Source organism: Marmota monax, unplaced genomic scaffold (assembly GCF_021218885.2).
Source record: "Marmota monax isolate L192 unplaced genomic scaffold, Marmota_monax_Labrador192_F-V1.1 WCK01_AAM20220418_F8-fsc00228, whole genome shotgun sequence".
In the NCBI taxonomy this organism is placed as follows: domain Eukaryota; kingdom Metazoa; phylum Chordata; class Mammalia; order Rodentia; family Sciuridae; genus Marmota; species Marmota monax.
In genome coordinates this window covers 2,351,141-2,366,344 of record NW_026695240.1, presented here as the reverse complement: position 1 = coordinate 2,366,344, position 15,204 = coordinate 2,351,141, and the positions used below count along the sequence as shown (strand labels likewise).

The 15,204-nt window shown below is 51.1% G+C and overlaps 1 protein-coding gene across 33 annotated transcripts in view; it reads left to right on the top strand.

Annotated features, from left to right (window-relative positions):
- Nucleotides 1-14,645, top strand: part of LOC124089953 (uncharacterized) — a 91,064-nt gene extending 76,419 nt beyond the window's left edge. For 25 of the 33 annotated variants that reach the window (XM_058577643.1, XM_058577647.1, XM_058577640.1 and 22 more), the window contains 3 exons: nucleotides 12,063-12,259; nucleotides 13,278-13,420; nucleotides 14,010-14,645. In XM_058577643.1, the coding sequence (XP_058433626.1) occupies nucleotides 12,063-12,259; nucleotides 13,278-13,420; nucleotides 14,010-14,249 (580 nt within the window). In that variant the 3' untranslated portion in view covers nucleotides 14,250-14,645. Of the gene's footprint in view, nucleotides 1-10,751; nucleotides 10,914-11,280; nucleotides 11,779-12,062; nucleotides 12,260-13,277; nucleotides 13,421-14,009 lie in introns of those variants that run through there. The other 8 variants (XM_058577666.1, XM_058577664.1, XM_058577662.1 and 5 more) reach the window with 3 other exon arrangements.
- The last annotated feature ends 559 nt before the right edge of the window (nucleotides 14,646-15,204 follow it).

Sequence of the window (15,204 nt, the reverse complement as noted above, 5' to 3'; positions counted from 1 at the left end):
AAGGCATAAAAATAGGAAAAGAAGAACTTAAATTATCACTATTTGCAGATGACATGATTCTATATCTAGCAGACCCAAAAGGGTCTACAAAGAAACTATTAGAGCTAATAAATGAATTCAGCAAAGTGGCAGGATATAAAATCAACATGCATAAATCAAAGGCATTCCTGTATATCAGCGACAAATCCTCTGAAATGGAAATGAGGACAACCACTCCATTCACAATATCTTCAAAAAAAATAAAATACTTGGGAATCAACCTAACAAAAGAGGTGAAAGACTTATACAATGAAAACTACAGAACCCTAAAGAGAGAAATAGAAGAAGATCTTAGAAGATGGAAAAATATACCCTGTTCATGGATAGGCAGAACTAACATCATCAAAATGGCGATATTACCAAAAGTTCTCTATAGGTTTAATGCAATGCCAATCAAAATCCCAACGGCATTTCTTGTAGAAATAGAGAAAGCAATCATGAAATTCATATGGAAAAATAAAAGACCCAGAATAGCAAAAACAATGCTAAGCAGGAAGTGTGAATCAGGCGGTATAGCGATACCAGACTTCAAACTATACTACAGAGCAATAGTAACAAAAACAGCATGGTACTGGTACCAAAACAGGCGGGTGGACCAATGGTACAGAATAGAGGACACAGAAACCAATCCACAAAACTATAACTATCTTATATTTGATAAAGGGGCTAAAAGCATGCAATGGAGGAAGGATAGCATCTTCAACAAATGGTGCTGGGAAAACTGGAAATCCATATGCAACAAAATGAAACTGAATCCCTGTCTCTCGCCATGCACAAAAGTTAATTCAAAATGGATCAAGGAGCTTGATATCAAATCAGAGACACGCCATCTGATAGAAGAAAAAGTTGGCTACGATCTACATTCGGTGGGGTCGGGCTCCAAATTCCTCAATAGGACACCCATAGCACAAAAGTTAATAACTAGAATCAACAAATGGGACTTACTCAAACTAAAAAGTTTTTTCTCAGCAAAAGAAACAATAAGAGAGGTAAATAGGGAGCCTACACCCTGGGAACAAATCTTTACTCCTCACACTTCAGATAGAGCCCTAATATCCAGAGTATACAAAGAACTCAAAAAATTAGACAATAAGAGAACAAACAACCCAATCAACAAATGGGCCAAGGACCTGGACACTTCTCAGAGGAGGACATACAGTCAATCAACAAGTACATGAAAAAATGCTCACCATCTCTAGCTGTCAGAGAAATGCAAATCAAAACCACCCTAAGATACCATCTCGCTCCAGTAAGATTGACAGCCATTATGAAGTCAAACAACAAGTGCTGGCGAGAATGTGGGGAAAAGGGTACACTTGTACATTGCTGGTGGGACTGCAAATTGGTGCAGCCAATTTGGAAAGCAGTATGGAGATTTCTTGGAAAGCTGGGAATGGAGCCACCATTTGACCCAGCTATTCCCCTTCTCGGTCTATTCCCTAAAGACCTAAAAAGAGCATGCTACAGGGACACTGCTACATTGATGTTCATAGCAGCACAATTCACAATAGCAAGACTGTGGAACCAACCTAGATGCCCTTCAATAGACGAATGGATAAAAAAAAAATGTGGCATTTATACACAATGGAGTATTACTCTGCATTAAAAAATGACAAAATCATAGAATTTGCAGGGAAATGGATGGCATTAGAGCAGATTATGCTAAGTGAAGCTAGCCAACCCCTAAAAAACAAATGCCAAATGTCTTCTTTGATATAAGGAGAGTAACTAAGAACAGAGTAAGGACGAAGAGCATGAGAAGAAGATTAACATTAAATAGGGATGAGAGGTGGGAGGGAAAGGGAGAGAGAAGGGAAATTGCATGGAAATGGAAGGAGACCCTCAGAGTTATACAAAAGTACATACAAGAGGAAGTGAGGGGAAAGGGAAAAATAATACAAGGGGGAGAAATGAATGACAGTAGAGGGGGTAGAGAGAGAGGAGGGGAGGGGAGGGGAGAGGTGGGGAGGGGGGAGGGTGGAGGATAGGAAAGGCAGCGGAGCACAACAGACACTAGTATGGCAATATGTAAATCAATGGATGTGTAACTGATGTAATTCTGCAATCTGTGTATGGGGTAAAAATGGGAGTTCATAACCCACTTGAATCAAAGTGTGAAATATGATATATCAAGAAATTTGTAATGTTTTGAACAACCAACAATAAAAAATTAAAAAAAAAAAAGAAAAGAAAATGGGAGAGGGGGAGGAACAGCAGAAATAGCCCCTTAAAGTCAGGATACTCTGTGGCATGTGGTAGAGGAAGGGGGAAGCCCTGCCTTCTTTCACCTCATCCATTTCTTTTATAAATTGCTTGTTCTTTTTTTATAAATATCTTGTCCTGGAGAAACCTTCTCAAAGACCGTAATAGAACAGGGAAAGACTAACAAAAAACACTGAACACTTCTGCTTGACAAAAGACACTACATACAAAGGAGGAAAAGCAGCCTGGGAGGAATGTTTGTAATATGTATGTTACTGTTCAGATCCACCACAAATAAACAGTTACTTCAAATAAACAAACGCAAACATCCCTGGAGGAAAATGGTCAAAAGGTCTGAACCAGCACAGAGGAGGAAATACAGATGGCCAGTGATGGTGAAGAAACACTCAACTTCATTGATAACCAGGCACAGCAAAGTCACACCGTAGGAAAACTGCCAGGATACACATGGGCTCTGTGCTGTTGGAGAGGAGGACTCCGGCCCAGCCTATCTGGAGAGCACTTGAGCCAAACTGAACAGCCTGTGGCCAACACACAGCAGCCCAGAGGTCCACTTCCAGGTAGTCTTCCTACGGCACAGAGAAAGGGCAGGACACCAAGGCTCACCCCAGCATCACAAGGAGCAGTGAGAGGGCCTGGCCCAGGTGAGTCATGTGCGCACCCCACAGGAGGGGATTCCAGGCAGTTGTGAGAAAGGACAAGGACGCCCTGCCATGTCCAGACACCGAGAGGCCTCCAGATGCACAGTGAGCTCGGGACACTTCCTGGAAACCGAAAGGTCACGTGCGGGTGACTAAATCAAACCCCAGCGAGCAGAATCTCCAGGCTCTGCAGCAGCAGGCACTCCAAGAAGGACAGTGGCAGGCAAAGGCCAGGTGACAGCAGCATTGTGACCGTGACTTAGAAACACAGAGTAGTCTGTCCTGCAGAATGCAGGGTTTAAACATCTCTCACAAGAATAGGAGCAGAGGTTGCACGGTGCCACATGCCGGTGACCCAGTGACTCCAGACTCGGAGGCAGGACACTTTTGTGGAACTATTTTTAGGATTTTTCTTGGGGGGCTGCACAGGGATCGAATCCAGGGTGCCTGACCACTGAGCACGCCTTTCCTGAGCACCACAGTGTCTGGCTGGCTCTGTAGGGAGAGCAGCAGTTGCACCCGGCAGCTGGGTCACCTGGACCCGGCCACACCCGGCTGGACGTGATCACACCTGCCCTGCTGCCCGCCGCCCTGGTCTCCCTCCTCCACCCCGCATGCCTTTCATCAGTGCCTCACACACAGCATGTGTCCTCCACCCTGCACTCTGCCTCCCTCCCCACTCCACCTCACTGACCACCCGTTTGCTTTGCCTCCACGTGAGAAGACATCTGGCCCTTGACTTGGCACTGTCCTGGCAAATGCCAGTTTCATTCTTCATGGCTGAGCCATACTCTACTGTGTACATGCACCACATGCCCTTGATCCACTCATCTACCGACAGCTACCTGGGTTGGCTCCATAGTTTAGCTGCTGTGCTGTGTCCATCTCTTCGCCTATGAAATGGAAATGCTTGTAGCCCCTTAACCAGCAGCAGTGACGCCTCACTATATGAATCTACCTGTTCAAGAACAGCGCAGGGCCCAGCAGCTCAGGAGGCTGAGACAGGAGAATCCGGAGTTCAAAGCCAGCCTCAGCAAGATCGAGACGCTAAGCAACTCACTGAGACCCTGTCTCTAATAATAAATACAAAAATTGGGTTGGGGATGTGGCTCAGTGGTCAAGTGCCCCTGAGTTCAATCCCTGGTACCACCACCCCCCCCAAGAGCACAGGGGCTCAGCCTCTGGCAGCCTCAGCCTCCCTCTCCCCAACAGCAGCTGAGCACCTCAGCACAGGCCCTAGCTCAGCACATCAGGAGTGGTCACCCGCAGCGCCAGCCACACCTGCAGCTTGGCCTGCCCCTCACCTCCCACCTGCAGTTTTCTGACTGCCACCAGCCACATGTGGCTGTCTGTCTGAGGCTCCACATCTTTTCTCTAATGGCTGATGGCCTGACAGAGCCTGAGTGTGCACCAGGCTTTGGTGGAAATTAACACTATGGACCCAACCCCCTGTGCGTGGGGGTGGGGGTGGAGGATGTGCAGAGCCTGCAGGGAGGGGAGCTCCGTGGTGGGGAGAAAGCCATGCAGCCCTGGGGCGGTTGGAGAGACTTCATTTTTTTCACGACTGGGGCCTGAACCCAGGAGCGCTTTCCCACTGAGCAGCATCCCCAGGTCTTCATTTTTTTGAGACAGTCTTGCTAAGTTGCTGAGGCTGGCTTAGAACTTGAGATCCTCCTTCTCAGCCTCCTGAGCCACTGGGATCACAGACAGGCGGGTATGTGTGGCTCAGAGGTGCTTCACCGAGGAGCAGGGCGCTGGCATCAGCCGCTATAACCTGCAGACAGAGGAGAGAGGCTGAGGGAAGATGGGGGGGGTCCCACATCCTTGCCCACTCGATGCACCTTTGGCGACCCACACCCCCACACTTGGAGTTCAGATGCTGGGCTGATCCTCTTTCAGGCCTGGCCAAGGGAGTCTGGGTTTGGCAAGGTCCCTGGGACTGGCAAACGCCCCAGGAAGAAAGGGCCCTTTGGGTTCAAGTAAATGAAAACTGTTTCCATCCCAGCCAGAGCCCAGCCTGCCCCCTCCTTCGGGAAAGGGAGCCACTCACTGGAGCTCGCGGAAAGCCCGCTTCTCCACCAGCTTCACTTTGTACTTGCTCTTGAACCTGGAGAAAGGATGGGGACGTTAGGGAAGATGAGGGACCAGCAACCTCACCATGATCGGGGTCCCACCCCCCGCCCCAGCAGCTGAGCCCGACTTGGCCCACTCCTGAGGCTCGATCATGTTCCTCCTCTGGAAGTTCTTGAAGCTGTCGTCCAGGATGTGGCCCTCCAGCTGCAGGAAGAGAGGGAGCCTGTGGAGTTCCTGGTGGACACAGGGGCTTCGGTGCCTGTGGCACCCCCTGGTGGACACACAGCCTTAGGTGCCTGTGGCGCCCCCTGGTGGACACACAGCCTTAGGTGCCTGTGGCGCCACCTGGTGGACACACTGGCTTCTATGCCTGTGACGCCCCCTAGTGGACACAGGGGCTTAGGTGCCTGCGGAGTTCCTGGTGGACATACGGGCTTAACTGCCTGTGGCGCCCCCTGGTGGACACACAGGCTTAGGTGCCTGTGGCGCCCCCTGGTGGACACACAGCCTTAGGTGCCTGTGGCGCTACCTGGTGGACACACAGTCTTAGGTGCCTGTGGCGCTCCCTGGTGGCCACATGGGCTTCGGTGCCTGTGGTGCTCCCTAGGGAGCTGTCTTCGGGCTGCGGAAGCTTGTGAGGCCCTCACAGTGGAATGTGGGCTTTTCACACAGCGTGGAGAGAAACTGCAAAACTGAAAGCACCAAACCTCTGCTCCCAGAGAGCACAGAGCTCCCAAAGCCACTCAGACTTTTTTTTCTTGATACCAGGGATTGAACCTGGGGTACCTAATCACTGGGCCACACCCCCAGCCCCGTTTTAATATTTTAAAATTCTGAGACAGTTCTCACCAAGTTAGCCTCACCGAGTTGCCTAGGGCCTGAGTTGGTGAGGCTGGCCTTGAACTTGCAATCCTCCTGCCTCAGCCTCCTAGGCCACTGCCACCACAGGTGTGTGCTACTTCTCCCGGATTACTCAGAAAATTGTGAAGCCGAAAGGAAAAGAGGAGAAAGGGAGCTTTGAAAAGAAACGTCTTTTCCAAAGAATGGTGGAAGGTCAGGATTTCATTTTTCAGAAAGACAAGGACAAGCTGACTTTCAGAAAGTCCCAATCAGGGAGAGCTGAGAGAACAGCGTGAGCAGAGGGTCAGTGCCGGGAACTCAGCGAGGAGGACAGCCAGGAGGTTCCCCACGGGCAGCGGGAGGGCTGGGCTGTGCTGGTGGGCAGCAGAGCAGGAACCTGGGCAGGTCTGGTTTCGGGGGTGATGGGCGGTGCATCCACAGGAGGCGAGATACAGGGCTGCCGGTTGGGGCCAAGTGAGGTCTGAATGGGGACCCTGTGCACCCCAGCTTCTGTGCATGGAGGACACTCACCATTTCCTTGGATGAACTGTTCAAAGAACTGTTCCAGTGAGTCTGGATTCTTAGCAAAGTTTGTCCTGCACCAGAAAAAATAGCCAGACACAAGAGCATCTCTGGGATTTCTGATGATATAAATCACCTTAAATGGAAACAGGAGAGAATGAACAGTTAATACCGTCATTTCCACCTTTTTTGATCTTTACCTTTATTTATTTATTTGGGTACCAGGGATTGAACTCAGGGGTGCTTAACCACGGAGCCACATCCCCAGAACCCCCCTGTTTGGTTTTTATTTAGAGACAGGGTCTCACTGAGTTGCTTAGTGTCTCACTAAGTTGCTGAGGCGGTGTCGAGACCCCTCGCCGGCAAGGGAAAACATGACACAGGATTCTTCTTTCAGCAGTTTATTCAGGCCTTGATTCAAGTATCATCTTCTAGTGACCCCCCGCCGAGCGCCCAAGCACAGCCTAATAAAGCCTCCCGCATACCAATCCCAAGCTGCCACATGGATCTCTCTCATAGGGTGGTAAGGGATTGCGCGCCAACTCTCCAAAAAAGGAGTTGTTTATCACAGGCCACAGTGGAAGCCGGCGCCATCTTCTAATGGCGGCCACGGTCTATAAGAATGGCTTACCACAAGGCGGGCTTTGAACTGGCGATCCTCCTACCTCAGCCTCCTGAGCTGCTGGGGTTACAGGTGTGCACTAACATGCCCAGATTTTACCTTTAATCTTGAGCTTTAATTTGCATTAAATGTCTCCTAAATATGAATGAAACATTTTCGTGTGTGTCTGGAAATTTAACACAGCGGTGTGCTGAGTGAAGCTACCTGCCATTTTTATTTTTATTTTGAGACAGGGTCTCCCAAGATTGCAGAGGCCGCCTTAAACCTGCAGTCTTCCTGCCTCCGTCCTGGGTTGCTGGGCTCACCAGTGTGTGCTCCTGTGCCTGGCTGATTGGATGGTCTCAGTGACCACAGTCATTAAAGGGACATGCAGGTTAGGGTTCCTAGGAAATATCACGGTGGCAGGATGGACAAAGGCAAGAGGAACCCCTGGTACGTTCCTTCTCACCATGAGAAGTCTGTGTGCTTTAAGGATCACCGACGGGGTGATGGATAAGTCATGGCATATTTATAGATGCATACAATATACACTCGTTTCCCACCCACGACACACATTCCATTGGGTGAATGAATCCAGATACCTAGGTGCTCACAGCCTGAGTCCATGTGCAGGAATAAAGAACAACCAGAAGTAGTCCACACCTGGGCGCGGTGTGCATCCTGCAGTCCCTGTGGCTTGGGGGCTTTAGGTAGGAAGATCACAAGTTTGAAGCCAGTCCGACCAATGTAGCGTGGCCCGAAGCAACTTAGCAAGACCCTGTCTCAAAATAAAAAATAAAAAGGGCTGTGGATGTGGCTCAGTGGTTAAGTGCCCTTGGGTTCAATCTCTTGCAGAAAAACACAGCAAAACAAAACTAATTTACAGCTGTAACTAAGCATGGTATTTGCCTTTGTGGGGGGGCACTGACTGAGTGGGCACGAGGGAACTTTCTGGAATGGTAGAACTTTCTGGAACAATGCTCATCTGGAAGATGGTTACTTGCTGCAACAGTAGACTTTCTGGAAAGTAGAAGTGTTCTCATCCTATCAGGAAGATAGTAACCCAGCTGTGTACGTATCATCCAGACAATTATTTTTGTAGATGGACATGGTGCCTTTATTTTTATGTGGTGCTGAGGATGGAACCCAGAGCCTCACATGTTAGGCAAGTGCTCTACCACTGAACCCCAGCCCCAGACCTGAGATAGTGTTTGAGATTCACACACACACACACACACACACACACACACACCCCACACACACTCGGGCAGGATCACTTGGAGTTTGAATATCAGAATTTTGCTTTCCGTTTTGCACCAATTCTCCTGTGCATTATTCAAGGCCTCCGTTTCCCAGCCAGTGATTTATTTGCCAGACTCACATAGACACCTGCAGATAGTTGTAAGGGGACAAATTCATTGTTGCTGCACCCACATGACATTTCCAAGAGAGGAGATGACAATGAGGATGATATTCATGCTGGGGATTTCCCTCAAGAGCACTGAGCCACATCCCCTTCCTTTTAATTTTTTTATTTTGAGATAAGTTCTCACTGAGTTGCTTAGGGCCTTGCTAGATCACTGAGAGTGGCCTTGAATTTGTGATCCTCCTGCCTCGGCCTCCCAAGCCGCTGAGATTACAGCTGAGAGTCACTGTGCCCAGCCAACAGAGGAGATTCTGAGGTGATGTTTCCAGATGTAGTTTAAGATAGAAATTAAAAAAAAAAAAATCATACACAAATGAACACCTTCCAGCAAACTGTTTCCAAAAACAGCACACAGTGGGTGGGACCCTGGCTCTCCCTGGTCCTTCTGATCAGCTCTAAGCCCCAGGGAGGCTCACCCGGCTGGTGGACTCAGGCCCCTGCTCTGTGCAGCAGGTGGCCATCCTTAGAGAGAGTGGCCAGGCCTCCAGAGCCACCTGGGCTCCTGCAGCTGATATGACCCAGCTGACTTCACTATCAGGCCAGGCAGGAGACTTACTATTCCTCTTTTAGGGCAGCAAAATCGGGGCAATCTAGAATATAATGCAGCTGTAAATTTAAGGTTGTACTTAAAATGTCATTTTCAAAGATTCTGTTTTTGTCCTTTTACATCAAGCATTTTTTTTTTTTTGTACCAGGGATTGAACCCAGAGGGACTTAACCCTGAGCCACATCCCCAGCCCTTTTTTACACTTGATTTAGACACAGGGTCTGGCTGAGTTGCTTAGGCCCTCACTAAGTTGCTGAAGCTGGCTTTGAACTCTTGATCCTCCTGCCTCAGCCTCCTGAGCTCTGGGGTTACAGACGTGAGCCACTGCACCTGGCTCCACCTTAACTCAGGCTCCAATAACCTGTGGGCCGTCCAGTCCTTGTCCTCAAGCATGGTTCTAGGTGTGGCAACATGGGCCTCACCGGATGCCCGCGGGTCCCAGTCCCTCTCTTCCTGCCCAACGAGAAGGCACCCCCAGCAGGATCTCTGGGGCTTTGGGGGCAGGTTAAAGTCTAAGAGGCATTTGTTAAGCATTTCTACAGCATCAGGCACTGACCGTGCCCTTGGAAGTGAAGAAGGACTTGGGGAAGAGGTGGAAAGGAAGGTGGGAGGTGAAGCAGCGCGGGCCCTCCGAGTCTCCGTCTAACTGCTCGGCGTCCCTTCTCTCTATCCAGGGCGAGCGCTTCCAGCAGGGCACTGATTGAACCCACTTGGGGTCCCCACGTGAGTGAATCAGGCAGAGAATTTCAATCAACCATAGGGTTCCGGGATAAAGAGGGAAAAGTGATGTTCACTCCTTTCAATGTGACCTTTGAAGTAAAAATTATGGTAAAATAGATGAGCTTTCTGCGATAACCATTTAACATTTTTTATATATTGACTTATTTTTTGCAGTATTAGGAATTTCACCCAGAGACGCTGTACCGCGGAGCCCCATTCCCAGCCGTCTTTATTTTTTTTATTTTGAGACAGGTTCTTGTTGGGTTGGTGGTGCAGCCTGTAATCCCAGCAGCTCAGGAGGCTGAGGCAGAGGGATGGCAAGTTTACGGCCAGCCTTAGCGAATCAGAGAATCCCTAAGCAACTTAGCAAGATCCTATCTCAAAACATCCTGGGGATGTAGCTCAGTGGTAAAGTTCCCCTGGGTTCAATCCCCAGTATCTAAAAACAAAACAACAAACAAACTACCCCCCAATCAAAAAAAAAAAAAAAAAAGCAAACAAGAGAAAGACCCTCCCTTCCCTCCCCCCAAAAAACCACAAAAAAACCTGGAGATAGATTCTCACTAAGTTGGCCTTATTTTTCTTGATTTTTTGGGTTTGGTTTACACTTGGTTTGGGATTCTGAGTGTGCGCCACATGTGTGTGTTTGGGTGCCTTGCTGGGGACAGAATCCAGGATTTCCCAGATGTTAACAAGTGCTCATGAGCTACATCCCCAGTCCCTTTGTATTATTTCATTTTTATTAGGAGACAGTTTTGCTAAATTGCCCCTGGTGACCTTGAACTCCTGACCCTCCTGCCTCTGACTCAAGTAGCTGGTGCTCTGCACCACTGCACAGGCCAGAGGAGCCATCTATTTTTGGGAGGGGTGATACTGATGAACCCCGGGGTGCTCAACCTCTGGGCCACATCCCCAGCCCTTTTGTGTATCTTATTTGGAGATGGGGTTTCCCTGGGTTGCAAAGGGTCTTGTGGAGCTGCTGAGGCTGGCTTTGAGCTCACAGTCCTCCAGCCTCACCCTCCTGAGTTCCAGAGATTACAGGCATGCCGCTGCACCTGGCCACAGTGTCCATCTTTGAGGGCCAGGACTTTGTTTTCATGGTCACCACTTTGTTCCCAGCAGGTCCATGAAGTGTGGAAAGGGGTGAGGCGAGGAGCAGTGGCAGTTTCTGTGCTGGGACTGAAGTGGGGACTCCAGCAGCTAGGCAGACACTCTACCTGGGTGGTGTCTCCAGCCTTGGGTGGGGCGTATCCCAGGCAGGACACTGAGCAGCAGTATTAGGTAAGGAGACAGACCTGTCCTAAGAATCTGTAAATGTTTCATGTCATTTTGAACTTGGCTGAGTTATTTTGAGGTCCCTGGTCTGTGACCCCCCTCATCAGTCCCCTTCATCTGAGGCCAGGAGGGACAAGGCCCACCAGCATGGTGATGAACCCAGCCTAATTCCCTCCTAGATTGGGAGCCACCTCGTCACAAAAGTTAATTTCTCTTTTACTATAAATTTCTGTGATTTCTAAACTTGCTTGGAATGCCAGCCCGTGCCTGGAACTCACCATGCCTGGTTTCCCCTGACCACATAAAACCCCCCTCTGAAACCTCAGCTGTGCCTCATAAATTCTGATGTTGGATTCCAGTTCACTCCCTAAGTGCTGAACCCTGTAGACCATTAACCTACTGCCTGCCTTTGGGTTATGCTTGTCAAAATCCTGTTCTCTGTAAGTTCTCAAGACACCCCTTTGCGACGTGTAGTGCTGTAAAGCTGTGCTCCTAGAGAGCTGGGGGGCTGTTCTCTAACCCACAGGTTTCTGGAGAGACAGTCCCGGATGGTTGGAATTACAAGCTTGCTTTAATTTATTTTAAATTGGAGTTGGAGGGTCTTGTCTTTCCGTGGTGGTTTAACGATGGCTGAATCAAACCCAGGGGTCCCTTCAGAATCCTGAAGCCCTCTTACTCCACTCCCAGGAGACCCCGGCAGCCCTCCCTAGGTGCACCCCTGAGCCTCCAGCCCCAGGGCAGAGCAGCCCAAGCCAAGGTCACAGCCTAGGCCTGCAGCCTGCAACTTGGAGAGTGGAGTGTGTCCTTGGGGGACCTGGGAGGAGGCTGGGGGCTCCCCAGGCTGGAGCAGTAGTGACTGGAGTGGGCTCAGGTAGGTGGGTGGTGGACCAATTCCCTGGCCCTAAAGAGATGGGGCTCTGGCCCGGGCGGGAAGGAGGACACCCCGGGAAGTGGCTGGTGAGCAGCTGAGGCTGTGTGGGTGGGTCCTGTTGTTCCCACACAGCAAGCCTCAGCTCCTGGGGGGAAGTTGGAATCCAGCCAGGAAACCCCTCCCAGGGCGGGCCCCAGGGGGCGGGGGAGGTGGGGCTGGGCCAGCCTGCAGGTGGGCTATTTAAGCCTGGGGTCTTGAGGGCTTCGTCCCACTCCTCTGAACAGAGCCTCTGCTGCCATGGGAGAGATGGAATTAGAGGTCGCTGTCCTGGAAGAGATGGAAAGAGAGATCGCTGCCTGGAATGAGGTAGAAACAGCCATTGCTGCCGCGTATGAGTTGGAAATGTGGATTGATGCCTGGGATGAGATGAAAACAGAGATGGAGGCCATGGATGAGATCGAAAGAATTCGCCATATGCTGGGTGAGCTAGTTGGGGGGCCGCGCGGGGCCTGTGCTTGGAGGGATGTCACAGGAGAAGGGCTGTATCTGAAGGGGGGTCCAAGGGGGAGTTCCTGGAGTAGGGGGCTCTGCTTGGGACGATCGGTTTTCTTGGCAAAAAACTCCAACATGCACCATTCAAAGCACAGGCTTCCTAAATGAAGGCTCATTATGTGAGGAACCCTCAGGGAGTTTGAGACAGACTCTAATTACCTTCAAACCAGCTTCACCTACCTCCAGCCTCCAGCTACCTATTAGAGGAGGGAGGTTTATTGAAGAGAGAGAGAGAGAACATATTCCAGGGAGTCGACTTTTTATTGGGGAACAAAACTCTGGGGAAAATCCCATCCAATGAAGATTAAGGGGGCAGTGTCCCAAAGTCAGGGGCGAAGATTGGGTCTTTGGGGTCCAAGTCCCGAGAAGGGTGGGGAAAGCTCTGGAACCAAGATGTGCCTAAGCGCCTCCCTCCCAGCCAGGGAGGTAACTCAAATCACGTGGGAGGATGGCCTCCCACAAGTAAAGAAGGAAGAATGGGGCCAGTCTCAAGCGGGAGACGCCCCTTGGGGGTTCCAAGCTCTTTTTACAGGAAACTTGGTAGCAGGGTTTGGTGACAGGGGCCTATAATCCCTTTGAGTCCTGGCAAGAGCCTCCTGGTTTCTGAGGCTGAGGGCAGTTTACCAAGGCTCTGTGACCTGGCTGGGGAGGGGGCAGTCTGTGGGGCTTGAGTGCTGTCAGACCATGAGTTAAAGCCCAGAGTGCATTTCCCTTTGGTCTCAGTGGTCTCAGACCACTTTTTGCTGAGGCTGGCTTTGAACTCGGATCCTCTTGCCTCAGCCTCCCGAGCCCCTGGGATTACAGGTGAAGGCCTGTAATCACTTCCTGTCCAAGGTGCTGCCGCCCACCTTGCCAGCTGAGTCCCTGTGGCCCAGGGGAGGGCAGTGTCAATGGCAGGTGGCTGGGGATGGTCTGTGGGGCTTCTCTGATTTTCCTTCTTCTCCCAGGTCCATTGGCCCACGATTGGTCTATTTTGATCCTCAGCAAGGAGCAGAGGGAGGAGCTGGAGGCGCACTTCCCTAAACACTGTTTTCTATTGCTGGATGAACTGAAGCCCTCCAGCATCCGCCTAGACCCTCAAAAGGTGGAGGTGAGACTCCACACCCCTACCTTGCCCTGGCTGGGCCACGTCCGTGCTCCCTCTGCAGAAGCCTGGGGCACACAGGGGCCCAAGCTACCCTGGGTCCTCCTGGGCTCTGGCTGGACCCCAAGCTCAGCTTCTGCCTTCTGTGCTACACAACTTTAATCAGCCCAGATGGCTACCCGGTGCCCTTCCAGGACCCAGAACCATGCACCTTCTAAACCCGAGGAGCCCCTGGCAGAGTCCCCCCATCCCTGGGCTCTGGGTCCTCTCCCTCTGGGTTTCTCCCCCTTGCCTTTCACCTCCAGAGCCCAAGGGACCTTTTTGTTTTGGTTCTCTTTTTGCAGAGCTGGGGACAGAACCCAGGGCCTTGGCTCCCAGTGTCAGACCAGCTCCCCACCACCAAGCTGGCACCCCGCCCTTTATTGGATGACCCAGGGTGGCCTTGAGCGCACCATCCTGTTTCAGCCACCCAAATGTCTGGATTAGAGGCCCATGCCCTGGGCCCAGCGCCCTCACCCACATGCACCTTCCCACCTGGGGCCCAGGCAGGTGTGAGAGTTCCTCTACATCTTTCTGTTTTGCCTTGTCTCCCCAGGATTGGCTTCGGATGATGCAGCAATGGATTAAATTCCGCCGCTCCTCCCAGCCCTCAGGCTCCTGCCTGGTGCACTCAACCAGGACAAGCCTGGCCTGGCAACCCCGCTACTGGCCTGACTCATTTTGCACATGTCCATCCACCGAAGGTGCCGGCTCCTGCAGCCCAAGAAACCCCGGAAGCGCTTGCGTTCAGTGCCAGCCCCGTGAGTGCCAGCCCCGTGAGTGCCCAGGAGAGTGAGCCTGCAGCAAAGCGTCCCAAGAGGCCCCGCATCCTGGGGGTACACGGTGACAAACCAGAAGCCACTTGAAGAGCCTTGCACATGACCTTCCAGACGTCCTTGAAGAGGAAGACAAATGAGATCCAAGAGATTTCTGAGTGGGTGGGGGTTCTGCACCTGCCCCATCCCACAGGTCCTCCCTCTGGCCACTCTCCATCTCTTGTTACCCCCACCTGTTTGAGTCACCGGGAGTGTGTCTGGGTCTCTAGGAGTGGAATGGGTGTTCCTGGGTGCACCTCCTTCCCTTCATGCTTCCCCGCACCCTGCCGGAGGTGAGGCTGTGACCACCTGCTGGCTTGTGTCCTAACCACGTTGTCCCTCATGAAGAAAGTCCCATAATAAAGGTTTTTCCCATTCGTGTTTGTTTTCATTTGTAGGATCTGGCTTTTCCAGTTACCTGTTGGAACCCTCTTGAGTGCTTTCTACCAGTGAGTACTCTAGGGATTTACTGGAAATCTCTAGAGGCTGACAGGACTGAGAAGCCTGGTTTTCAAGTGGCCGTGGACAATGTCTGCAGGCTGTTTCCGAGACCACATGGACGGCTCACAGTAGCAGTCAGCAGTGGGGCTTTGGGAGATGCTCGGCTTCCTCCTTTGGAAGTGCCTCAGTTTTTCTTTTGGGGTGGGGATTGAAGCCAGGGTGTTCTGTCACTAAGCTGCCTCCCCAGCCCTTATGTTTTTGACAGAGTGTCCCCAAGTTAAATAGAACCTCACTAAGTTGTTGAGGCTGGCCTCAAAAGGTGTTCCTGCCTCAGCCTCCAGAATCTCTGCCTGGCTGGTGTAGGGATTTTTCCTCCTGATGCAATGGTTTATGGAGAAGCTTATTCACGATAAGTCAAAGGCCCACTCACGCGTGGGTCAGTGTCTAGTAATTGGGCCCATGGTCTCTCTCATTGCATCAATGTGCTCCCTTTCT